At 33.6% G+C, this 27076-nt stretch overlaps 1 protein-coding gene across 3 annotated transcripts in view; it reads right to left on the bottom strand.

The window, feature by feature from the left end:
• The window catches only part of f (espin protein forked), a 334034-nt gene that overhangs the window by 200336 nt on the left and 106622 nt on the right, over positions 1–27076 (bottom strand). For all 3 annotated transcript variants that reach the window (XM_072522331.1, XM_072522330.1, XM_072522329.1), the window contains exon 2: positions 21566–21739. In XM_072522331.1, the coding sequence (XP_072378432.1) occupies positions 21566–21681 (116 nt within the window). In that variant the 5' untranslated portion in view covers positions 21682–21739. The remainder of the gene's footprint in view (positions 1–21565; positions 21740–27076) is intronic.

The following is a 27076-nucleotide window of genomic DNA, read 5'->3' as shown; positions in this document are numbered from 1 at the left end:
TTATCTCTGCGTTTAGTTGCTGTTGGCAGTTGTCGTCTTTTAGATTTTTGATGTTAATTTTGGTGGTTTTAACTTTTTTACGACTTTAGCATTAAAGTCGCCCATAATTATTTTTACCTCCTGCTTCTTTATGTTTTTTGTTAACAGTTCTAAGTCCGCGTAGAATTTTTCGACCTCAGCATCATTGCTATCAGATGTTGGAGCATACACTTGGATTAGATTTATGTTTAGAGGTTTGGCTTTCAGCTGAAGTAGCATCATACGTTCGTTAAAGGGAATGAAATTTGTCACAAACTCTTTTAAGTTATTGTTGATAATAATACCAACACCATGGCTGTGTTCTCCAGTGCTTTTGCCTGAGTAGAAAATAGTTGGAATATCTAGGACATGTAATGAGAAATCAAGAACGTTACGGCCTTCTCCAGCTGATTCTCCAAGGGAAAGTAAATGGTAAGAGACGACCGGGAAGAAGACGCATTTCCTGGCTTCAAAATTTACGAAAGTGGTATAACACGACTACCACTGAACTGAGTAAAGATAGCCGTGATGATCGCCAACATCCGGAACGGATAGGCACTTTAAGAAGAAGAAGAAGAAAATAGTATTATTATCCTTGGTGTAGTTTCCAGACTTTGGCCATCGGACTTCTGAAAGGCCCAATACTTGTATGTCTAATCTCTCCATTTCTAGCATGACTGTTGTTAATTTTCCTGCTTCATAAAGTGTTCTTATATTCCACGTTGCTATGCGTTTTAAATCGCTTACACTAAATTTGTTTCTCCACCCGGGGATTCTTCGCACCCCTGTCCCATTAAAGGGACGCCGGCCACTCGGGGCCACTGTTTGATTTACGTCCATTTGTGGTTGTTCTTGAGAATCCTTAGGGATCTTTAATGCAGTGGTTTCTCCTTGCCTTCTGCATCCTTATGCCGTTGATCTTGGTTCATCCGCCTTTGAGATCGATTTCTCAATCTCAGGACAAAAGAGTGCCCTTCCACGCCGTGGGTGGTCACGGCTTTTGTGGAGGAAGAATTCTAAATTGAGTAGGGCTTTCTAAACCCCGAAGAAGACTAGCGGGGATATCCTCAACTCCGACACGGTGAGACCCAATGGCTGATAGGGAATACTCATACAGATATGTAGGACAATAATTGTGAATAAGTTATAACCAAATAAGCACCTGAAAATCAACTGTGGACATGGTATAGGGCAGCAGCTGGGTCATTACTGAATCAAGGCTACAGCAGAACGAATTCTGCTGTTGTCTTGATAACAGATACTGACGGATGGATATCACATAATGATTCAACCGGCAGGCAAGTGGAAACCACCTGATTATCTTCCCGAGAGTACACTCCAAATTATTAGCGTACCACAAAAGCTAGAGTTCCGAGTAGCGACCGGCTCTGTCCTGATTCCGAGTCAGAAAGTGAAGTGAGTCCGATATCTATGGGTTTCCAATAATCTGGTCGATAATAACTTGTAGTTTTCTACTTGTATTAAACTATTACTGGTAATTATCAGACTTTTATCATTATTTTGGGTTTTGATAATTTTATTAATTTAGTTTTCTTCATGTTTATTGATGGTCCATATTATTCTCCACACTCAACTATCTTGTTCATTAGCTTCTGGGGTTCGTGGAGGTTGAACGGATGTATTCCAGCTATCTCTTCCTCGAGAGCTCTTTTCATAATTTTTTCAGAGTATGATTTGAACAGTAGTGGCGACAATATACATTCCTGTCGTACCTCTCTTTTAATTTAGAACATTTCTAAAGTGTGTTTATTAATGCGTATGAGTGCTTGCTGCTTATAATATAGATTCGTTATAATTTGAAGGCAATTGTAGTTTATTTGCTTTGTTTTAAGGACATAAATTAGCTGTTTTTGGATGGTTTTATCGAAAACCTTGTAATCTATGAAACAGACGTAAATATTTAGATTAACATTCAAGCATCTCTGGATTAGTGCATTGAATTCAAAGAGAACTTTTCAGGTACCTAGACTGAACCCAAAATGGGTACCTTCAATGGTTATATCAATAGGGCGACATGACAATAGGGCGACAATGCTCTTGTCGCCCATGTTTTGTAGCATTTTCGCTGTGAATTTATCAAATCCAGACGCCTTAGCTTTCTTAAGTTTTTATATAATATCTTTTGTTACTGCTATAGTTACTTCGGATTTTGATCTACTTACTCTACCTCTTCTGGTTCTTCTTGGTTGCTGTCTACATCGTTTTGGGTGTTCAGTAGATCCTCGAAATATTATTTCCATGTATCTAAGATGTGATCATTGTCATGCAGTAGGTGTCCTTCGTTGTCTCTTATCTGCTTTGGTGTTGGTGGGGACTTTTCGTTTCTTAGATTCTTTAGGATTTTGAAGAATAACTTTTGGTTAATGTGGTAGTCTTTTACTATTCGGTTTCCAAATTATTTGACTTTGGTTCTTTGCTGTATGTATTTTTGATAGTTTTCTGTGGTTTTGCTTCTTAAATAATAAATTCAAGCTATCTTCTTGGTCCCTTCTTCTTCTTCTTAAAGTGCCCTCTCCTCAATGGAGGCTGGCTACTACAATTTTAAAATCTTCTCTATCTTCAGCTGTTCTTATTAGCTGTTCAAAATTTAGCCTTGTCCATTGTCGGATATTGGTCCCTACTTCTGTTTAACCCATTCTGCTTAAATATACCTTTTTTATATAGGGAAATTTGTTTCACATTTTTATCAATCTTGTCTTTTTTTTGTATTATGGGCATCCCATTTCTGTTTTTTTGTTATTTAAATCTCTAAAAACAGCTCTTTCCTAATGACTGAGCAAGGGTGTAAGCAAAGCGTATTAGTATTCTAAGCCCCTACATCAGGGGTTTCCGAACAGGGGGGGCGCGCCCACCCTGGGGACGTGATGACATGTCCGGGGGAGCGCTACACTAGTTGAAAATTAAATTAAATTTAGGTAGTCTTTCTAGAATTCTAAATTAACCATGATGTTTAGACAATTAAAACAAGCCACTGTAATATTTGACTTTACACATAAATTTAAAATCGAATGCTTAAAAGAATGAAATGTGAGCCGTTTAATATGGCAATACCGCGCATTTGACAACTGAGCGTTTCCAAGCAATGCCTCGCTCCACCAGACGCAGGCCAGCTAACCGCAGCTAATCAATTGTGCCTCAGTGTTTGAGAAACCTCGGCCTAGCCTGCACGTATTTTTGCAATATAAAAGCACGTGTTGTGAAATTTTAATTGTCGTAGTTGATTTTAATCGATTTCGTTGATTTGAATGAGAGAAGTTATTGTAGTCAAGATGGGCTCAGCAAAAAAACGCAAGTATAATAATGATTATATCAAATATGGGTTTATTTGTATGCGTAAAGATAATGTCGAACATCCTCAGTGTGTAATTTGCTATGAAGTATTAAGCAATGATCCAATAAGACCTAATCGTCTTGAAAGACATTTGCCATCCAAACATAACTCTTTTAAGGACAAACCAAAGGAATTTTTTCCTACAAAATTTGAAAATTTAAAACGCATGAAGTTGGATAGTACTGGTTCTACGGCTCAGTCATCTGAAAAAGAGCTTGAAGCTTTATATGAGCTATAACTTCTGATTGCTAATGAAAAGAAGGGCCATATTATTGAAGATTGTTAAACCGTGTTTGTTAAAGGCAGCTGGTATTATTCTTGGAACGCAGAGTAAGCAAAAGTTATCTCAAATACCTCTTTCTGACAATACTGTGAAACGTCGCCTTGATGATATGACCGAAGACATACAATGCCATTTTCAAGCATCTATTTGTGCAAAAAAGCATTTTCAACACTTGTGGCAATTAAATCAAAGTATTAGAATAAACTTGATGCTGCTAGTGACTTACAGTGCACTTACTAAAACTCAGCAACGAATAGGCATACTAGTAAAGAAAATGCAAGCACATCCGTCTCACTAACCAACCTAATCTATATTTCTTTTATTAATAATTTTTGTACTTTTATAAAAACTTTCAAGCGAATACAATGGAGAAGGAAAGCCACAACAGGAGAGTATCCATGAGAAACACGGTAAATCCAGGGAAGAAGCAATAAGAAAGATAAAGATTGGAAAAGCACCAGGATGCGATGAAGTAGCACCAAAAATGATGAAATATATAGGAGTAAAAGCAAAAGAAAAATTGTTATACATATATAACCTAATATGGAAGAGAAAAGTAATACCCAGAGAATGGACAAATGCAGTAATTATACCTATATACAAGAAAGGAAACACAAAAGACTGTAGGAACTATAGAGGTATATCACTACTATGTGTAGCAGCAAAAGTATACGAAACCATAATAGAAAGGAAAATTAGAAAAGAAATAGAACATAAATTAGAGGATGTACAAAGTGGATTCAGGAAAGGACACAACACACAAGACCATATATTCACCATGCAACAAGTAATAGAAAAAGCCTTAAAGAAAAATAAAGAAATACATACGAGCTTTATAGACATGGAAAAAGCATTCGACTCAGTCAAAAGAAAAGATATATGGGAAAGCCTAAAGAAGAAACAAGAAACAAGTAAGTGAAGAACTGATAGAAGCAACAAAGAGTATATACATGAAAACAACAAATACAGTAAGAATGTTAAATATACAGTCAGAACCATTTGAAACAACCCAAGGAGTTAGACAAGGGGGAAGTCTCAGCCCAGTACTATTCATAAATGTAATAGATGAGATAGTGAAAGAATGTAAGAAAACATTCAAGAAATACTGCATCGGTTGGAACAAAATGCAAATGATAAATGCTGAGATGTGTATATTTGCAGACGACATAGTATTAATTGCGGAAACTGCAGAAAAACTAAAATACAACTTAGAGAAATGGAACCTAGAAGCAAGCAAATACAACTTAAACGTAAACAAAGAGAAGACTCAAATAATGAAAATATCAAGGAAACAAGGGACGGAAGATCAAATAGAAGTAATGATAGACCAACAAAAAATAATACAGACAAATTCATACAAATACTTAGGAACAGTAATCAACAACAAAGGAGACATCGAGGATGATCTGAACAACAGAATGGAAAACACAGGAAAAATAGTCCAAGCACTAAATAGAGGATTCCTTAATAACAAAGAAATATCAACAAAGACCAAGATGACAATATATAAAACAATATATAGACTTACAGTGACATATGGAGCAGAAAATTGGATATTAAACAAAAGACATCAGAGCAGAATTCAGGCAGCAGAGATGAAATACCTCAGAAGAACGATAGGAGTAAAAAGAACTGATAGAATCAGAAATGAAGAAATAAGAGAAAGAACGATAGGAGTAAAAAGAACTGATAGAATCAGAAATGAAGAAATAAGAGAAAGACTCAAAATCAAACCGATACTCGAGTCAATCAAAGAGAAAAAATTGGCATGGTTCGGACATCTAACCCGGATGGACAATAATAGACAAGTAAAAAGAGTGTGGGACGCCAAACCAATAGGGAAGAACAGAAGAGGAAGACCCATTAAAGAATGGAACAGTGACATCTCGCAGATACTGCAGAGTAAGGGTAAGACTTGGCAAGAAGCAACACAGATGGCATCCAATAGGAAGGAATGGAGAAAGTTCGTTAAGAGCTAGAACACCTCAGAAGACTGTCAAATATTTAATTTAAGTAAGTAATTTAATGAATTGTATTGTAAACGGCCCAACACCGAAAGGTACAAATGGGTTCTACTGATTAAGTAAAGTAAAGTTATAAAAACTGATATTATCGTATCTTATGGCAGTATAAATAAATGTTTTGTTTTCTATGTAATACTTATTTGTTTTTGTTTTGTTCCTAGGCCCATACAATTTATTGTTAAGGGGTGGTGGCGCGAAAAACTTTCATTTCAACAAAAGGGGGCGTGATACAAAAAAGTTTGGGAACCCCTGCCGTACACCCTAGTAATTAGGTTCACTGTGTATGTTAAAAGACGTGTGGGGGTTCAGTGATCTTCAACTTTTATGCAATTTGTCGTAGGTTTATTCTGGAGACTCCAAGATTTGGTTAGGAGAACGTGTCAAGAACATGTCTTTGATTATTGTTGATTATTACTGTTCGTTGACGACCGTAAGACCTCGACTACAAAAACTTTCTCCTTGGCTGTTTCCATCATTGTTTGGTGATTCTATTATTAGAGTAATAATAATATTCGAATTACTTATAAATAAACAAATATGACAAACCCATAATACGCGTGTAGCTTCATAATCATTTTTAACGCATTTTAATACATTTTAATATATTTCAATAGCGTTTATTTTGGCGAATATTGTACTTAATCAATATTAATATTTAGTTAAAATATTTTACATTGGCCGATTGGTTACGCTCGTGAAGATAAGATCCTTTAAAAACGTCAACCTTTCTTGCATACTCTGATTGTTACGTATAATAATAATTGTTATATCCGTCGAAATAAAAACAAATTAAGTAAGTGTATCAAGCCAGTTAGGAAACATAGAAAGGAAGGAACTGTCTAGAACTCTATCTACATGGTTGCTAATTAGGAGAAATTCTCACTTTCGGACCACTCATGCTCATCAAAATATAATAAGAGGGTGTTTAAATATTTAGTAAGTTTCTTTAAAATCGTTATTCATTGAATTGTTGCACTGTTTAGTATAAATTTGATGATTATTAGAAACTATTTACGCACGAATAACCAGTAATAATTTAATTGAGTCCTTGGGAATTGATTTGATTGGTGTGCTAGGTCCGGTGAATGTTTTACATACGCCATTAATCAATATAAATGAATTAAATCAAAACGTTTGGGTCTAATGTATGACATCGATGTAAAATTTCTTCTTAATGTGCAATACCCAAATTTAAACAATGCAACTTCTCTATAATGTAGAATAATTAGAGGTTAGAATATTTTTTTCTTTACTTTTGTATAAGTGTGATTTGAGCTGTAGTGCAATTGGATGGATATTCTAAGAACTTTTTCCTTCAGCTGATTTCCGGTTATAATTCCATAGAGCTTTAAGGAGTTTTAACCGATTTAAACTAGTTGCTTTCATTATATCGCTGAACAGACGGATGAGAATTTCTTTTCCAATTCAGAAAATATATCTGGTGACAGTTGAGAAGTTATAAATTATCAGTAGTAATATCCCTAGGACATTGTTAACAGACGAGATAATTTCATGACAATCGAAAGCTCGTTCCTTGGTAGCTGTTACCAAGCAACGAGCTTGAGAACTCAACATAACGAAACATTTATTTATTAAAAGTACAGTTAGTGAAAGTACAATTATTAAAATTTAAGTTAACATTAGATTCGTTGCTGTTCTCTACTATAGAAGATCTATTACCACGCATAATATTTATAATCTTGTTGTGGTGTTCTTGATCGAGATTCAAGTATGGTTTTATAGAATTCTGATTGCCATGACCAGTAATTTTTAGCATTTTAATGACACTTTGAAATTTATTTGGATGAAGTTGTCAAACTCGATCGTGTTGTCATAGGGATTGAAAATTGCACTAAATGCAATTATCAGTCTAATGTTGACATGATTGGGTGAAATTGTTCCACATGACACAAAATGACGAAATTTGAATGGTTGTTAGAACAGTCGAAAAATTATCACAGAAATAAATTTCAAAATAAAAAAGTCTGTTCAAGCACAATTACATCAAACGATTTCAATAACTACTTTACTTTAGTAGCTAAACATATTAGAAGTTATTTTAATTCCACAAATGAATATGTAGCCATAGATTTTTTGAAAGGTGTACACTCTCCTTGCGACTCTTTATTTTTATTACCTGTTACTGATATCAGGAATGTTTTGCATACATTGAAAAATTCATACTGCACGAATTTTTATTTCTTCGATAAAAAAATAATTGTGGAAACAATCGATATAATTATTGACAAATTAATTATACTTTATAATTATCATCCCATCTCAATTATTCCCATTTTCGGCAAAATTTTTGAGAATATTCCAAATGTTCGTTTGATAGAATATCTAGAAAAACACAAAATACTTCACTGTAATTAATATGGATTTAGAAAAAAGTGTAGCACTGTACTAGCTATACAAAAAATTGTAAGAGAAATAGCTGATCGCTTGGAGGAAGATTATTTTGTGTTTTTGACATTGTGTGACTTATCCAAAGCTTTTGACTGTGTTTCGCATAAATTACTGTTGGAAAAAATGCATAAATACGGTATTAGGGAAAACACTCTTAAGGTCGTGTCATATTATCATGCACGTTGCGTTTCCAGCACGTAGCGTTTAGATTCCGAAAAATATAATTTAAATGGTTTTAAATATGAACAACTCATACTGTCCGACACGTATCGTATCAAACACCTAACGTTTCCGTTCAGTATATTCGAAAACAATATTTTACTGATGCCGCCGGCTACGTAACGAGTCGTAACCGGTTGGTACGGATAATGTGAATTAGATGTCCGTCGTTTTTCCCTCGTTGTTTATTTAGGTATTTGTTTGATTTTGATAAAGAGTATTTTAAAAAATAATTTTCGAGGCTATTTTGTCATTTATGCATGTGTTTTTATTGCTTTGTGACAATTAATCACGGAAGTGATAAACAATTAGGACTTTTGTACGGAAGTGATACCTCTACTTTTTAAAAATACTTTTTGGTTTGATATGTATGGCTTCGTTAAATGCAGTATTTTGTTTTTTAACTGAAGGTGTAATTAAATTTAAAACATATTCAAACTAAATCCTATTCATTCTAAAATATCCATAATATTTTTCATCGTCATCAATTAATTCTTTGTATAAAGTCCAGTATTCACCTTCCTTCTTCCTTTCTCTTAGCATTGGATGTACTTCAAACCTTCTTTTTACTACAGTTTTTCTTTTTTCATCGTTGAGTAGAAGAGCAATTGCACATAATTTTTGTCGAGAAAAGCGAGATCATATCTTCACCGAACCAAACTGAAACCAAAGAATATAGACGCTTATACTTTTATACTAATTATAGCGTCTATATTCTTTGCTGAAACGTTCTATGTATGAAATTGTGAACGCGCAGTCCGATTGCTGGACTGGAAACGCTACGTGCCGGAAACTATAGGTGCATGATAATATGCCGCGACCTTTAATCTATTTAGATCATACTTAACCAAATAGAAAACAGGCAGCTTTTCTTAATAACAGCTAATTTGAGTTTAACACTGTTGAATATGGGGTTCCTCAAGGTTCGATATTAGGACCCACTTTGTTTCTTATTTATCTGAACGATTTATTTCACTATACTTTTTCTATAAAATGTGTTTACTTCGCAGATGATACAACTCTCATTAATACTGATATTAATCAGCATAATTTAAAAATTAAAACAGATAGTGATACCCAGAAAGCCAAAAACTGGTTTTTACATAATGCGCTAAAGCTAAATGAAGAGAAAAATCAGAATTTGATTTTTAGTTCCGATTGGAAGTATATCTCAAGAAATAGTGTTAAACTATTAGGAATCTTTCTAGATGATAATTTGGATTGGAGTGCTCATACAGATTACTTAAGTTCTAGACTTGCTACAAGTATATTTTTAATACACAACTTAGTTTATATGATTCCTAAAAGTACCCTTAGAATGTGCTACTTTGCACTATTTCATAACCATCTACAGTACGGAATAACTGTTCGAGGTAATTCTTGTATAACTTTTTGCTAGATATCGTTTAAGCTTAAGCTTAAAATCAATCACACTTTTTGCAACAATGTTTCTATTCAAAAACGGAGTACCTAAGTATAGCTTTTACACAATAGTACTAGTTCGGTAAGGATATTTTCCTATTATGACGATATTTCATGTTTTTATATTTTTATTTAGTGTGTTTGTCGTTTCTTAAATTGTTAATATTAAATAACTATTTGTAATGTTTAAATTCGCAAAAATTTTATATGTTTGTATGTAAAAATTTACATTATTCTTTTGACTTGTCTATGTCAAAGGAATGTCATGTATATTGACTAAATAAATTCTATTCTATTCTATACTAAATGTTTAACCAAAGAATGTTTGGCTACTGACTCTGTCTAAAAAGATTGATAGAATTCCGCTTTCAACTGTATATAAAATAAGTTAAAATGAACCCTATCATCGCAAGAAGCGATGTGACAACAAATTTTCAAGACCTATAGAAACTTCACTTATAAAACTCTTAAAAACCACCACATACGATTGCTACACAAGCAATGCAACCTATAATAAAAATAAAACGAAAGAAATTGGAAACAACCGGTCGACATATGAACTGCTGGAGAAAAAATTGGATAAAGAAAATGGGCTTCAAATTTAAAATAATAAATAAGTTCAGTACAACTAAATTGTTCTAATTTATTTATTATTATAATTATTACTAATATACGCATCATCCACATGTGCGATAAAATCGCATCCCACTTTCCATCATACTATCGCTGAACGTTTCAAAGAAACGTATAAATAAAAAAAGGATGAACCCTCCCTTTTACGAGAAAATCAGAAGATATCTTTCTCTTCATAATATTTAATTTCCAAAATTTTTTGATCAGACAAATACAATAACATCTCCCCCCTGGACCTTTCCTCCTGCAATATGTGATCTAACTCTTTCTAAATACAATAAGCTTGAGACTCTCCATGCAGCAATTATTCAATAATTTTACAACATACTTGCTTTTTTTCTCAGATCATTGTCATACCTATACAGATTCTTCCAAAACGGTGTGGGATCAGCAGTCATAACTCCGAACATTGTATTACAGTTTAAATTATCTTTAAGTTGCAATATTTACTCTGGAGGACCATACTCAATTCTGCAAGCACTCATTTATATACGTTCAAAACATTCCAAATTCTATCATAATTACCGACTCTCTCAGTGCATTACATACGATAGAACAGTTATAGTAATCCCATAGGTATTTTACTAAAAGAACAATTACATTTGCTAAACAACTCGAGGCAGCAAGTACGCTTTATATGGGTTCCATCACACATTGGACTTCAAGGAAGCGAACAAGCAGATTTTCATGCCAGGGAAGCAATACACAATGGAAAAACGAATGGAATCTTTCACAATCGACTCTACACATCGTAAAGCCCTTAACTGAATGTTGGTGCGAGATAAATTTAAATCGCCAGCTGTTTGTTAAGCTAACCCGTTTACGTATAGGTCATAGCAGACTAACTCACAGCTACCTAATCTCCAAATAAAATCGCCCTATTTGTGACTTATGTAACTGCGACATTAATGTAGAACATATCTTAATAGAGTGTCCTAAATATATCAGTGAAAGACAAAAATACTTACTACCTAACAATATTTACAAATATGTTTAACTACCTGAAAGATATTAATGTTTTAAACAAACTATAACTATTAATGTTTTGTTAACCCTAATTACAAATTGTAAAATATGACATTCTAACCTTATTGTAATCATTCAATCTTCGCTTATCTACTGCTGGACATAGATCTCCCTCATAATTTTCCATCTATTTCGATCTTGTGCCTCTTGCATCAAATTCCTATGACAACGTTTTAGATCGTCAGTCCAACGTGTTGGTGGACGACCTCTGCTTCGGTAGGCATCATCTCTTGGTCTCCATTCCAGTATCCACTTTGTCCATCTATTATCTGTCATTCGAGCCACGTGACCTGCCCAGTTCCATCTCAGTGTTGCTACTCTCTCTACTGCATCAGCCACTCCTGTTCTTTGTCGTAGATGGCAATTTGGGATCTTGTCTCGTAGTGAAACGCCCAACATAGCACGCTCCATCGCCCTTTGTCACACACGGATCTTTTGAACTGTTCTTCTTGTCATGGTCAACGTTTCCGCACCGTAAGTTAACACTGGCAAAACACACTGATTAAACGTTTTTCTTTTAAGGCATATTGGTATATCAGACGATTTGAAAATATGGTTCAGCTTGCCGAAGGCTGCCCAAGTCAGTGTTATACGGCGGAGAAGCTCAACGGTTTGGTTATCTTTTCCTATGCGAATCTCTCCTAAGGTATTAATAGGCCATTACCTGGTCTATGGATCTTGTTCCTACGCATAAATCTTCGCTGACTACAAGATTTGTCATCATCTGGGTTTTAGATATATTTATTTTCAATCCCCGTTCTAGCGAGGAAAGGTAGAGCTGATTTAAAAGTTCTTTGGCCTCATCTATCCTATCAGCTGTTAGTACAATATCATCTGCAAACCTTAGATGGCTAAGCTTTTCTCCGTTTATGTTTATGCCCTTGTCGGTCAGTTTTGCCCTTTTACATATATATTTCAAAAGCGTAGTGAACAGTTTCAAAAGTGTAAGTTATTTTGTTAAATGATATAAAATATACAAAGTAATTACTATTTAAATGGGAATAAGCCACAATTAAAGGTTAAAGTAAGTTTATTGACGTTTCAATTACCACTTCGGAAATCGTTTTCAAAATACAAACATTAGTAAATTAAACAAATTTTGTTTTTTGTTACTTGGTGAAAATCTGTTCTTCTAATAATTTAATTTTATCTGACTTATTTATATTGACAATTCAGACAAACATTATACATTTTAAAGTAGACGACTTTAAAATGATATTGCCAATATTGTTGAGTTGCGTTCCTGGGACGACTTTACTTGTAAGGTAGTTCATTCGATTACATGAAATCAACTTTAACTTGAGAATATCCGTCAGAAAAAATCATAGCATGTGATTCGTCTTTAAAATGACAAATACATGCCATGATGATAATAAAAATCTCCTGTTAATGATTCCATAGTAAATTATAAGGGAAAAACCAGGAAAAAAACCTCATAATACTATCCCGACATGGTAAGTATTTGATCGTGCATTTAGTTTACTTCCAATAAACACCAATTTCTGATTTTATATGTTTGTTATTTAAAAAACAAATGATCCTCTATATGTTACTGACTTACTAATACTGGTATTTTCCTTTTAATAACTTCCTCTTTTAATATGGGTAACCAGATCCTACTATATTCTACCGAGGAATTTGCGACACAATTAGTATAATTAGAGCCGCTTCTTTGATTTTTCTCTTTTTACCATCCGTTTTTTAGGACTATATTTGAATCATTGCATTGAACCCTATGTTCATTATCCCATGCGTGTTTACATATTTGAGATCTATCAAATTCTCTATTTTTAATATAAGATTGATGTTCACTTATTCTAACATTTAATGGCCTTGATGTTTCACCTCAATAAAACTGATCGCATTCACAAGGTATTTTATAAATGCAATTCTTTGTCCTTTCTTGAGCATTGTTAGGTTTCGTTTTAGACAAAATAGATCTCAATGTGTTTGTTGTTTTGAACGTTGAATTGATTTCCTATTCTTTTAAGTTTTTCTGATAAGGATCTCGTTCTAAGTTGTTCTGTTCTATTCGGTCGATTGTTGAAAATTCACTATTTATAAACGATAAAGGATAATCATTTTTTAATAAAACATATGTTAACAAATGTTTTTTCTCCAAGAACGAACTTTCGTTAGAACAAGTAACTTTGGCTCTATCGTAATATCTTGTTCTTAATACAAATTATACAATATTAAAGATAATAATTTTTTGAAGTACCTCGTCACAGTTGTTCTGTTCTATTCGGTCGATTGTTGAAAATTCACTATTTATAAACGATAAAGGATAATCATTTTTTAATAAAACAGGTGTTAACAAATGTTTTTTCTCCAAGAACGAACTTTCGTTAGAACAAGTAACTTTGGCTCTATCGTAATATCTTGTTCTTAATACAAATTATACAATATTAAAGATAATAATTTTTTGAAGTACCTCGTCACAGTTGTTCTGTTCTATTCGGTCGATTGTTGAAAATTCACTATTTATAAACGATAAAGGATAATCATTTTTTAATAAAACAGGTGTTAACAAATGTTTTTTCTCCAAGAACGAACTTTCGTTAGAACAAGTAACTTTGGCTCTATCGTAATATCTTGTTCTTAATACAAATTATACAATATTAAAGATAATAATTTTTTGAAGTACCTCGTCACAGTTGTTCTGTTCTATTCGGTCGATTGTTGAAAATTCACTATTTATAAACGATAAAGGATAATCATTTTTTAATAAAACAGGTGTTAACAAATGTTTTTTCTCCAAGAACGAACTTTCGTTAGAACAAGTAACTGTGGCTCTATCGTAATATCTTGTTCTTAATACAAATTATACAATATTAAAGATAATAATTTTTTGAAGTACCTCGTCGCTTTAACTAAGTCGTTTAATGTATTTTTAAAATATATTATGTTGTCACTTCTTTTTTAAATGTAGAAATTAGCCCATATATTGTTGATATTGATCCACTAAATTACAGGAACAAAGAATACTTCGTATATATTTAAAACAATTAAGGAACGTACTTACGCAAGTTGATTTTATCTGTTCTTCTTAATGTTATAAGTGAAAATAACGGGCATTTATAAATTACGCTCGCTAATAATGCCATAACATGCCATTAATAAAAATAAACGTTCTGGAAATTGCAGATGAATATTTTTTTAAACTTTCTACTACTTCCTGTATATACATAATACCGAATGTATAAGGTAGTTCAGCTAATATAAAATTTGTAACTAGAGGTAAAATTTGTTTTATTTATAAAAAATATGATATAAGTAACTTGTAATTAGTTTCTTAAATCATTTTACAGTTTCCCAATACCAAATTATTTTTTTTAGTCTTTTAAAGGTAGTTGTTAAACCAAAAAGTAGAAAATCCGAAGATTTCTTGGTTGTCGAAACCGAAATTCAGATTTTTTGCTTAAATCTGTGCCTTATAATTTACAAGGCAAAACAGACGATGAAAGAACTGACATGGGGAATCTAAAACTGCATTCCACGACATATCGATTCGTCTAAGCAATAACCTTGCGTAAACTGGGTTTTTATACTAATAAAGAGTAAATTAAGATAAAGAAAGACAGTTAAGATTTGATTTCACGTATAGTGTTTCTGCTTATTTGATTATGCGTATTTTCACTCACGTATAGTGCAGAAGCCTTGAACGTAAAAACAAAAAGGACGCTAAGGCGTCATCTGAGAATAAAACCAAAAAGTAGAAAAATGAAAATTTCTTGGTTTGTTCTTCTTCTTCTTGATGTGCCTATCCGTTACAAATGTTGGCGATCATCATGGCAATCTTTATCTTATCTGCAGCAGCGCGGAAAAGCTTCACAGATGTTGTATTAAACCAAATTCTGAGGTTCTTTAACCAAGATGTTCTTCTTCTTCCTGGACCTAGTTTTCCAACTATTTCTCCTTGCAGGATGACTTGAAGGAGAGCATAGCTGGATTCATTTCATTGCATTTAGCTAGATGCATTTAATGTCCGAAGAATTGTAACTTTCGAGATTTAATGGTGGTCATTACCTCTTGGTTCTTATTCATTCTTCTGAGGACCTTCTCATTTGTGACTCGGTCAGTCCACGGGATCTTAATTGCACAGTCCGATATAGCCACATCTTAAATACACCCTTAAATATTAAATTAAAGCACCCTTAAATATTAAAGAAAGCTCAAATGTAGTGTACTCTCTACCCTGTAATAATTGCAATAGAATATATATTGGAGAAACGTCCAGAAATTTGTCCGGAAGATTAACATCGCACAAGAGTGACATTAATCTGAATAAAGTACAAGCCTGTGTATTAAGTGAACATTCTATTACGATGGGCTACACGCCTAACTATGATCAAGCAGAATTATTGAGAAGGGAAAGAAATTACATCAAAAGACTGTTTCTAGAAATGTGTTTAATTAAAACTACACAAAACACATTAAAAAAAAGAGAAGACATTGAAAATCTTAGTGCTATATACAGTAATTTTCTTTTAAAGAAAAGAACAACAACTATATAAAAGCTTTTTAAAAATTACACAGATTAAAGGGATTTTTTCAAGTTCAAATAAGATAAAATTTATTTTTTATTTGTGTTTGGTTTTTCCCTTCTTAATTAATTAGTAACATAATCTCTGTTGTTTGTTTAACAAGCGCAAACGAAACATTTTTACATTATGTCAAAATTTCGCAATAAAGGTTTGCATAAACATAGACACTTCCTCTGTCAAGCTAACCTAAAATGAACATAAAAAATAGAAATGACATGGAAACCATAGTAATAAGTTTTGACTGAAAGAAAAACAAAATCAAATAATATATTGTCAAATATTAAGTAATTCTATTAATTTTATAGTACAATGCTCACAAGAGTAAGCCCGTTGAGGAGACAACTACTTCATTGTCTAATGTAGTTTTTTGTTTTAATTTTTAGTATGTTTTGAGAAAGAGTCTCTCTTGTTTAAAACAAGCCCTCATCCAAAACGGGTACCGCGACAATTACATCAATAGGAGCATCCACAGACATCAATCTCCCATTCAATCTCAATCCAAAGACTCAGACCCTTATCATACGAAAGCTTTTCTTCCTTACATCAAAGGTGTCACTGACAAAATCGACAAAATTCTTAAACCAAGAGGAATAAAAACAATATTTACCCCCAATGCGGGGTAAATATCTCATCTCTTGTTCGATAAATCAAAGACAATATTCCAAATGAACAGCACGGAGTTTATGAAATTCCTTGTGCAGACTGTACCCGATCCTATAGAAGCCAAACAAATCGTAGAATTCAAAATAGGATTTATGAACATTCCATTTCGCTTCTATAAACCAAGAATTATCTGAGAAGCCATAGAAATAGAAAAAAGACCAAATTGATATTAAGTACATCTGGTACTTAATATCATATGATATTAAGTACACCTAATTACTTTTTAATCATAGGATTTTTTCTTTTTGTTCTCTATGTGCCAGAGTTAAAACACACCAGTAAAAGATGACAACAAAATTTTTACTATTTTTACCTAAATTTTAAAGAATTTTAAAATGTATTTTGTCCACTATTTTATATTTTATGTGTGTGTTATTAATGTTGAGTGTCTATGCTTTTATAAATAATCTCAACGACTAGTAAGTTGCACTGAAGATTTGTGATATTTTATAAATATTTACACTTTTTCTTATTACAGTGTCTTGAAAAAGGAATAAAACCATTCCAAAAGCTAGACAAAAAGTCATAAGAGTGTTTCATTTACATCCCGGCCAATTTTCTGACTGCAACCCTAATAAACTGTGTTGTTTGTATATATATATATATATATATATATATATATATATATATATATATATATATACATATATATATATATATATATATATATATATATATATATATATATGTATGTGTGTGTGTGTGTGTGAAAATATTAACACTATGAAATATGTTAATAAAATATATTATCCTTAAGTTTCGTGACAATTTCCAATTTTATAAACTTTCAAATTTCATCATTTTAACTTTTCCCCTATTGTGTACCATATTACACTACACGACTCATTTATTGGTTATACTAAAAATATGAAATATTTACCTTAAATAGTTATTATTGATCATTTTATTGTGATGAGAATTTGATACGAAAGATGTGGAACTAATTAATTTAATAAACTTTATTGTCGTTTGTTTGTAACATGTCTTAACGATTACAACTTTATTTCTTTACAGTTTTGAAATATACACTTATATAAAAATCATAAATATAAATTGTATTTTATAGCGTAACTTTTTAGAAGAGGGTTTCATAAAATTTGGCCAGAAATTAATCAATTTGGGTGCCAGACTTTGGTAAACTTGATGTAAAAAATATATTAAGTTTTAGAAGAACTTTGGCAAGGAATGTTTTACCAGGAAAAAAGGCGTTCATGGTGTTTCTATTGAGCATAAGGATCCGCCTTCTGTTTTTCATATTATTGTACTAATATCAGGAATGTCTCACCAGTTTTTTATGTCTCTGAAATATGGTTCTCCCCAACCTTCTATTTAAAAAAAAAAATTATATTTGTCGCCTCTTATAATATGGCCTTGACATGAGACTGTTAACTATTTCGCTGTTAAACGATACATATTTAGAAGCTCTCTTTAGGTTATCGTCTCGTCGGAGAAAGGGGTCGGAGCCTCGTACGCTCTTCGACCATTGCAGGTGAAGTAGCCTGTGTTAAATCCATTTTGGCTACGGACTGTTGATGAAGATTGGTGTAGCTAGCATTGATAAAGACTACCTATTTCCTTCTGGGGAGTGAGATGACCTACCGACATCCGTCATCTAAAATATAAACACCAATAAGTTGTTGAAATACGCTGTGTTTCGAAGGAAGTAGAGAGGAGTAGAGCCCCAGCAGGAGCGCTCTAAACGACTCTAGGAGAGCCTGTAAATGTTATGACTTGCCTGACCTGAAAGTCGCCCATTTTTATACATGCGTGTGTAGTGAATTAAGGGATTTCCAGTTCAATTGATCAATGGGAAGGATTTCGGGTGGTTCGATGAGCATGGGATTATGCACTAGTCCACAGACTAAGGCACACGATGACAAAGTATTAGTTCTTCTTCAGACCTCTTCATTTGTACACCCAATTTTAAGCAACCTTCTGAGATACTACATTTCGAGAGCTCCATTGCCGTTTAGCGATCTTACTTCTAAGTGACCAGACTAGCCCACAGACTAAGGCACACGATGACAAAGTATTGTTCTTCTTCAGACCTCTTCATTTGTACTATGGTCAACCCAATTTTAAGCAACCTTCTGAGATACTACATTTCGAAAGCTCCATTACGGTTTAGCGATCTTACTTCTAAGTGACCAGGTCTCACTACCGTATATATTGGCCATTTTAGGCCGTGAATACGGAGATCCAAAGAGTTTCGCGCTGACCAAGGTAGTTATTGAATTTGGTAAAAGTATTTCTAGCTATTGCTACTCATATTTTCTTCGTCCTAGTCCCACTTACTGTTTAAGGTAGCTCCAAAATATTTAAATTTCTCAATCTACTCTAAATATTGGTTGTTTATTTTCAACTGTGTTTGCATACTGCTGGTTGTCTACTATCATTAATTTTGTTTTTGTGATGTTATTGTTAAGACCATACTCGTCTTCCAATGTATTATTATCTATTATTTTACAAATTCTACATCTAAATTAACTTCAATAATGATATTTGACGAATTTAATATACACTTACACACAACAATAGTGGCCACCCTATAAATTTCCGAAAATAAAAATTCATTGAAAGTTTTATGCACTGTTTCTTATTGTATACTCAACATCTTTCATTTTTAACATAAAAAAGGACCATTACTGCTTAATTCCTTGGTATAATTTATTTTATTAGAAGGAAAAGAAAGAAATTTTGAATAAAAACTTGAGGAATACCTTTCTGACTGGCCTGGTTGACTTCCAACCCTGTGATGAAGTTCATCCCAAAGATGTTCGATGATATTTAGATCATGACTGCAGGCTGGCCATTCTAGAGTATTAATTCCTACTTTCCCCAAGTAATTTGTCACCATTCTTGCAGTATGCGGCCGTGCATTATCATGCATAAAGACGAAATTGTCCCTAATAAATGGACCAATTGGAACAACTGCTTCTGCCAAAACATTCTTTATATATCTTGTCATTCATTCATTTCGAGCTTCAAATGAGATTCGAGTACAAGTCATGTCACGACTACCGCCAAACTATCTTCTCTGGGACATACAAGATTGTGCATATCTTTCATTTCTCTGTCTTCAAACCCTCTCTCGGCCATCGCCAGACTTCAGCAGAACCGCGAATTATCGGTAAGGAGAGTTTGGCTCCAATCCTGTATATCCCAGTGTTGATATTTTTGAGCAAAAATTAATTGATTCCTACAGTGTCTAGGTTGTAATTCGGGAACAATAGCCGGCTTTCTTGCCATTAGTCTTCTTTCATTGAGGCGTCTTCTAACCGTTCTCTCACTTACATTCACATTTCGACCTTCCTGCAGACGGTTTCTTGCAGCAATTGCGGTGGAAGGGCGATTTCTTAAAAGTTCCATCACAATAAAACGATCATCTCTTTGGAAGGTAACTCTTCTACGACCGGAACCAGGTCGACGTTAGTATGTACCAGTCTCTATAAAGCGATGAAAAGCTCTCAGTACTGTAGTTCTCGGAATACCTAAATTTTCGGGTACATAAACTTGACTTCTTCCGTCTTGTAGCAATGTAATACTTCGAACATCATCTGCTGTAGATAACACAATATCTTAATTATTCAGTTAGTCGAAATCCACGTTTGAAAAGCTAAATTACTGTTTAATAAAACGTTTTCAACTTAATAGATAAACAGTGACTGTTGCGTAACAACAACATTTAATATTTTTATTCAATTTTGTATCATATCATCACACTGTAGTTTTAAGGTTTAAATTTATAAAATTCTTTTGTGCCATTTAATAATCTGTACTGGCGCCGATAGCTTGTATTCAAAAGAACTTACTATACAAAAGCTTTTAAAGTCGTCAAAAAATCATAACAATGAAACGATCATTAGTAATTTCCAAATTATCGGTTTAAGTCATTCGAAAAGTTTGTCAGCAAACAGCAACGCAAGCAACCTACTCAGGTAATTTTACCAATGAAAGGAGAGTTGAAATTTGTGAAATGTAATGCCAAAATCACGTGTTCGTTAGCTGAGCTTAATATAGGAACTCACGTGCGTGAGTAAAATTAACCAACCATGTGGCCGTGAACAGGAATGAGAAACCACTCATACGCCCGTCCTAATGTCCGGATTACTCGGGGCTAGTTTTTCAAGTTAGGATAGCAAGCTGACGCTTTTAAACTAGCAAGCTAATATTACTAGCTTCATGTATACAGAACTAGCATCGCGTGCAGGCTAGTAAGCTAGTGAAGAAGGCAGTAAGCCAGTGTCTTTAGCTGAGGATAGTTTAATAGCATGGAGTTGTATTTTGTTAAGCTACTTGTATCCCCCTCTATTGGTCAGCAAAGCTATTGTTTTCGAACGGCGAGTGCGTAGTGTCGACCTGTTTTATTTTTTCAAAGACACGTGCTTCGAAAGCTAATATGCCAAAATTAAGTGCCGAGATTAATTTAAAGTTTGCACACATGTATCGCGAGGAAGAATGTTTGTGGAACGCCATTATTCCATCGTCGAACATTGTTTTTTTTTACCATTTTCAGTGGATTTATTGCTCTATTGATCTTGCAGTAGTAGTAGCTGCTTGCTAAAAATTTCCTAGCTACATGTAAACCGTTCTAGTATGCTCCAAGCCAGGATAGTAACTCAGGCTAGGATACCGGGATATCTAGCTTGCTACCCTTGCTTGAAAAACTATCCTCGTGTAATCCGGGCATAATACCAATCCGTCAACAAGGAAGCAATAGAATCGTTCTCTACTCAGCCGTTTCCTGTATTTGTTGCAGCTTTGGCAACACTAGGTAATTCCCAAACGAACGAGCAGACCAGAGAAAACAAAGCATTGAATTTTTTAAATTTATTTCGATCCGATTTTTTAAATTCAGCTTATAAAATTATATTCGGAAATTTATAATTAATGAATGCTATTTAAAAAGAGGTCAACATTAATTGATTCCATAGTATCCGTGTTTTTCGTTTCATTCATACAAATTTACCTTAATTCCGGTGATGAATCCACTAACAAGCGAACGCAGTCCAAACATCCTCTAGCCGCTGCATAATGCAGTGCCAGTGTCGTATTGTTGGCCGCGACTTTCTCCAAGGCCGGCATGTCTTCGCGGGATTCCGCTTCCCAAAGAAGCCAGCGTAGAACGTTCAATCTACCGTATCTGTAACACAAGAAAGTTGAAATTAAAGAGAGGAGTAGCTACTATAGGTAGGCAACTTTTATTACACTGGTGATCATTTCGCCTGAAATATAGACAACATTAAATTCACAATATCTACAGGGTGACTCTTAACAGACTGTTGATTTAAACTGTTTTAAAAGCCGGTTATGAAGTAACTATAAAAATTAATGAACGTAAGAAAATCGTTAAGAGATATTTAAATTTAAACCGCTACTATTTTTGTAAATAATTTAGTGAATTTACCAAAAGGTATTATAATTCAATAAAGTAGGCAAAAATGAGTAGGTAGGTACTTATTTAATCAGTGAAAATCTAAGAAAATTAAAGTGTCTTTTCATTCTTAAAAATAATAATATAATTTTTAAACAGCACGTCCACTTTTTTTTGTAAAAAACGACCTACATAAAAAATTTTAACTTAGATGTGCAATTTAAAATCTGAGATTAACTTTTAGAACCAGCTAATCACCATTTAACAGCTAAGAAGTTAGCGCAACTTCTTGTACAAACTAAGCAATATTTCCTCTAACACGAACTGAAAAAATAGCTAAAGAATGAAATATAAAAAGTCCTATGCTTTATAGTATTTCTATCTCAAGTTGACCATAATCCATGTTATAAAACTTAACTTTTTCTATTAGGACTAAAGAACAGATGATAGAACTGGTTATTGTTTTTAATTATCTGGAGAATAAAGTAAACTTGTGATAGAGGTAAAGGAGCTAATACGTCTTTTAGCGAAATTCTAGTGTATAAAAAATCCAAAGAAAACATTTTAGGCCAAAAGTAAGCAAAACGATTATTACAATCTTCTGCTTATTGAGTAAAAATACTTACAGAGCTTCATAAGACTGAACTCAAAGTAATCGCAGGTGCTCTCTTTAGGCACTGCCCACTCGATGTGCAAAGTGGACCGAGCAACATTCAGAATTTGCAAAAATTAACGAAAACGGTAGAACATATTATCTGCAACTGTATAGCGATTGTTTGGCAATTCGACAACGAAGTTCATTTAAAATATCTTTTTAGAACTTGACCAGGTAACAAATATCTCTCCTAAAAGGTTTCTTAGAGGCCTATATTGTTGTAGTAGATAAAGATGTAGGGTACACACAAAAGATTTTTTAGATTTGAGTGTAGAATACTAGAATATTTTAAAGATGTAATACAGAAGTACAAAAAGTTAAACTAGAGCTGAAGCATCACAAAAATAAAAACTAACCCAAACAGATAAAACAAAACTACTAAGAACTGTTAAAGAAAGATTAGTTGCCAATAGCATAGAAAATAAGAAGATATTAAAGAAAGTCAAAAATTTAAATATGAAGAGGTAAAAACAAAAAACGTTAGGAAGCCAACCATGAGATGACATGGAAACTAGTGTTCAGGATCAGTATCGCGATATAGAAAGACAAAACAAAAAATATATAAGACTTTAACCGGAAGAAACTGGTAGAGACGAAAAGACATCTTTAACAGAATACTTCTGCATTTTTAAAGAATGTGTACCCGTTTCATTTCGAATTACCTACCAACGATAATGATTTTTCTTTTTTTATTTAATTAACATTAAGGGATTGCGATTAATTGTAAAGTAAGCTCATTTAATGAGGCAAAATGATTAATATATTTAGTGATTTCAAAAAACTCTTAAATAAGAAGAAACTTCTAATAAATAAATAATTGTCAACATTACAATACTTAACAAATAAGAATGTATCATAATAATACTATCCGATAAGTTAGTAATAAGAGTAATAGATTCTGTATCGTATTAGCATACTAAATTATGTATAAACAAAATAACAACTTATATAATCCTAAAAATAAAATATATAACGTGCTACCAATGGTGCTACCTAGCGCGTAATATTACCAGATAAACTAGAGAAAGTACGTAACAGTAATATTGGTTGCATATCTACAGGTAACAGATTTAACTATATTAAATACTTAGCAGGTAGTTTGTAGTGTTGGAGTAATATAAAAAATATACAGTGTAGACCAGACAAATAGAATAAATTCCTTATTTCAATAATAATTTATATTTAAAAAATCTTAAACATCAACGCTAATTTTAGACTTTAAAATGCACTGTTGTGTTTAAATTAAATCACAAAATTTAACACTAATGTCCATATATAAAGCAAGAGAACTTACGCCTAAAGAAGCTATTGAAAAAAAAATTAAATTTTACCAAATAATGGACAGTCAATTGCATTTAAAAAGAACTGATTCCTATTACTATTAAGTCCAAGGTTATTTACTTATATCGAACAGAGAACAGAGAAGTTTGCGGTATGGACCCCAAAAGGTATTTTATTCGAAAAGATTGATAAAGATATGGAACTGTGGGAAAATATACTACCAAAATTGCAAGATTTTTATTATAATTTTTATTTAATATTTTAATTTTAATTTTATAACACCTTAAAGAAACATTACACATAATTGTATATAGGTTCATTTTATCGATTTTAATGATAGTGATATTACTCAAAATCTTGTAATATATAATTTTAAACTTTTTTTATAATCTTCCATTTCCGTAAACTTTCGGCGACAAGTCGACTTTCGTAAACAGCGACAAGTCGATTTTTGATTAAAGGAGGACACATCTTTCCGATATTTTCGATTATATAACTTTGACACCTAAGCTCGGGTAACAATGACTCCAACATTTTTTAATAGCAATCGTAGGGATCAAATAAGATATTGTTTTAAAGCCCTCGCAATTCTTCAAAAAATGCAATTTAAAATTAATATTTTTAGCGTTTGCAGAGTAATTCCTCGGCATTCGTTCACAATTCGACAATTCGTTGACTTAAACCTTCTAAAGGTGCAGGTAGTGTTCTGCAGATTTTACTTTTAGGTGTCCCCACAAAAAGAAATTCAGGGGAGACAGATCTGGCGAAATAAATTGCAAAATGTTACACAAAGCCATACTAATAACGTAAAGAAAGCCATAAAAAGCCTTTTAGTTTTCTATATACTTACTATTTATACTAAATTTTACAATACACTTGCCCTATTTATTACTAGCAACATTTTTTTAAAAATTTCTATTTATGATACCTCATCCGTATCGGAACTCGAGCACTACAATAATTATTTAATTATATCGCTAGTAATGGAGATTATAACGCATCGCAGCAATTTGTTCCACTTGCAAAGAAAACCATTCTTTTAACAGAGACAAATTAGCAACAATAGAAGAGTTCGGTTGATAACCCTAAAAAAGCGGGAAAATTATATATAGATCTATTCAGTATGTAATTTTGTCTATTTGATATATTGACAATAATTATAGTCAACGTATTATTATTTCTTTTGTAATACATTTCTAGCGATTTTACTGTTTGGGTCTGAAAGATTAATAAACTTATTTAAATGTATATTGTTTTGTTTGCCTCATGCGTTTTTACATAGACCCGTCATACTTGAGATAGGCCATGGAATCACAAATATACGGCTCGGTAGTAAGTTAGTCACCACGTTTTTTTTTTTTCGTTGAAGGTGTAAAATCTTCTAAAGACGTGAGTTGGATTCAGAATAAAAGTCTCGCCCTCAGGTGCATCCATGATTCCCTGTCTAATAACTAAAACCACCCTCAGCTACACACGCGCGGCTAGTTTTTGTTTAGACCGTTTTAACACGCATGCGTGGCTTTGTTTTTTTCTGTTTTTTCTTCTTTAGCGGTTATGCCTGCTGTCGTTCCCTTTCTAGGATTTTTTCCTTTTAATTATTCTAGTTATTGCTCCCAGGTTTCCTTTGTATTTATTTTCACCTCTTCCCGCCAATTTCATTATATTATTCTTCCCAACTTCTCTAAAACCTTTCGTATAACTCCGCCCTCTCGTTCGTGAACCGTTTGCTATCGAACACACAGTGTTCCGCAGTGTCGTTTATCCCACAGTCAACACAGTTATCGTCTTCTTGCTTCCGTATTCTTACCAAGTAGGCTCTGAAAGAGCTGTGCTCCGTAAGGAAATGTGTGAAGAAGTAGTTAGTCTCCCTATGTGCATGTCCTACCCAATCTCTCACGTCCAGTATGAGTGTTTTTGTCTATTCAGCCCTGTGTTTGTTTTCCCACTCTTCTTGCTATTTTGCGCTAGTCACACCTCTCTCGTCTGCTTTGTCGTTTTTACTCATGCCATACCTGGTTGCTTTTACTCTCTCTAGAAGGTGAATTGGTGGCATTCCTGCTATCACTTGTGAGGCAACCGTCGAAGTCGTCTTATATGCGCAGACGTCCCTCAGTAGGGCCTTCCTCTGAGCTTTCTCCAGAATTCGTCTGTATTTTTGTTTATGCATTATCTGCTGTCATACTGGTGCTGCGTATAGTACGGTGGAGTGAAACACTTCTATGAGAATTCTCTTTCCGCCTGTCCCCGGACCTCCTATGTTTGGCATGATCTTTGTTAGCGCCACTGTTCTTTGAGCAGCTTTTTTTGCAGCATATATTATGTGTTCACCGAAGCTCTGTTTGATATCCAGTATTACGCCCAGATGTTTGAATTTCTTGGCAGGTAGGATATTTTCTCCTGCCAAATTGAACGAGATATGCTCTCTCGCTCGTGGACCCTGGAAAATTATGGCCTCTGTCTTCTTCTAGAACTCAATACAACCAAAACTAAATGCATGCTCATCAGCAGAACACAACAACCTCCGATGCAATTGACATTAAACAACCGAAAAATAGAACAAGTGGAGACATACACATACCTTGGAACCACAGTCAACACAAAATGGGACCAGTCAACAGAAATAAGATCACGAATTGAAAAAGCGCGAAACGCGTTCAACAATATGAAAAAGTGGTTCACAAGCAAAATCTCAATGGAACTAAAATTAAGACTGGTCAAGTGTTATGTCTTCCCGGTCTTGTTCTATGGAGCAGAGGCATGGACCACAACGGAAGCCACCCTGAAGAAACTAGAATCCTTTGAGCTGTGGATATATCGCCGTATTCTTCGGATATCCTGGACAGACCACATCACTAACGTGGAAGTAATGCAGAGAATAGGCAAAAGCAAAGAAATAATCTTCACCGTAAAGAAACGGAAGCTTGAGTACTTCGGACATGTCATGAGTCATACTAAGTACCGGCTGCTACAGTTAATAGTCCAAGGAAAAATCGACAGTAGGAGGGCACCGGGAAGAAGACGGCACTCATGGATGCATAACCTGCGACAATGGTTCGGACTAACAACGACCGAACTGTTCAGAGGTGCCGTAAACAAAGTCAAAATAGCCTTGTTAATAGCCAACGTCCGAAACGGATAGGGCAAAGGAAGAAGAAGAAGTCTTCTTCTAG

This window comes from Diabrotica undecimpunctata, chromosome 2 (genome assembly GCF_040954645.1).
Source record: "Diabrotica undecimpunctata isolate CICGRU chromosome 2, icDiaUnde3, whole genome shotgun sequence".
Taxonomy (NCBI): Eukaryota; Metazoa; Arthropoda; class Insecta; order Coleoptera; family Chrysomelidae; genus Diabrotica; species Diabrotica undecimpunctata.
Note: the sequence above shows the minus strand (reverse complement) of the source record. Positions and strands in the feature narration are given on the sequence as shown.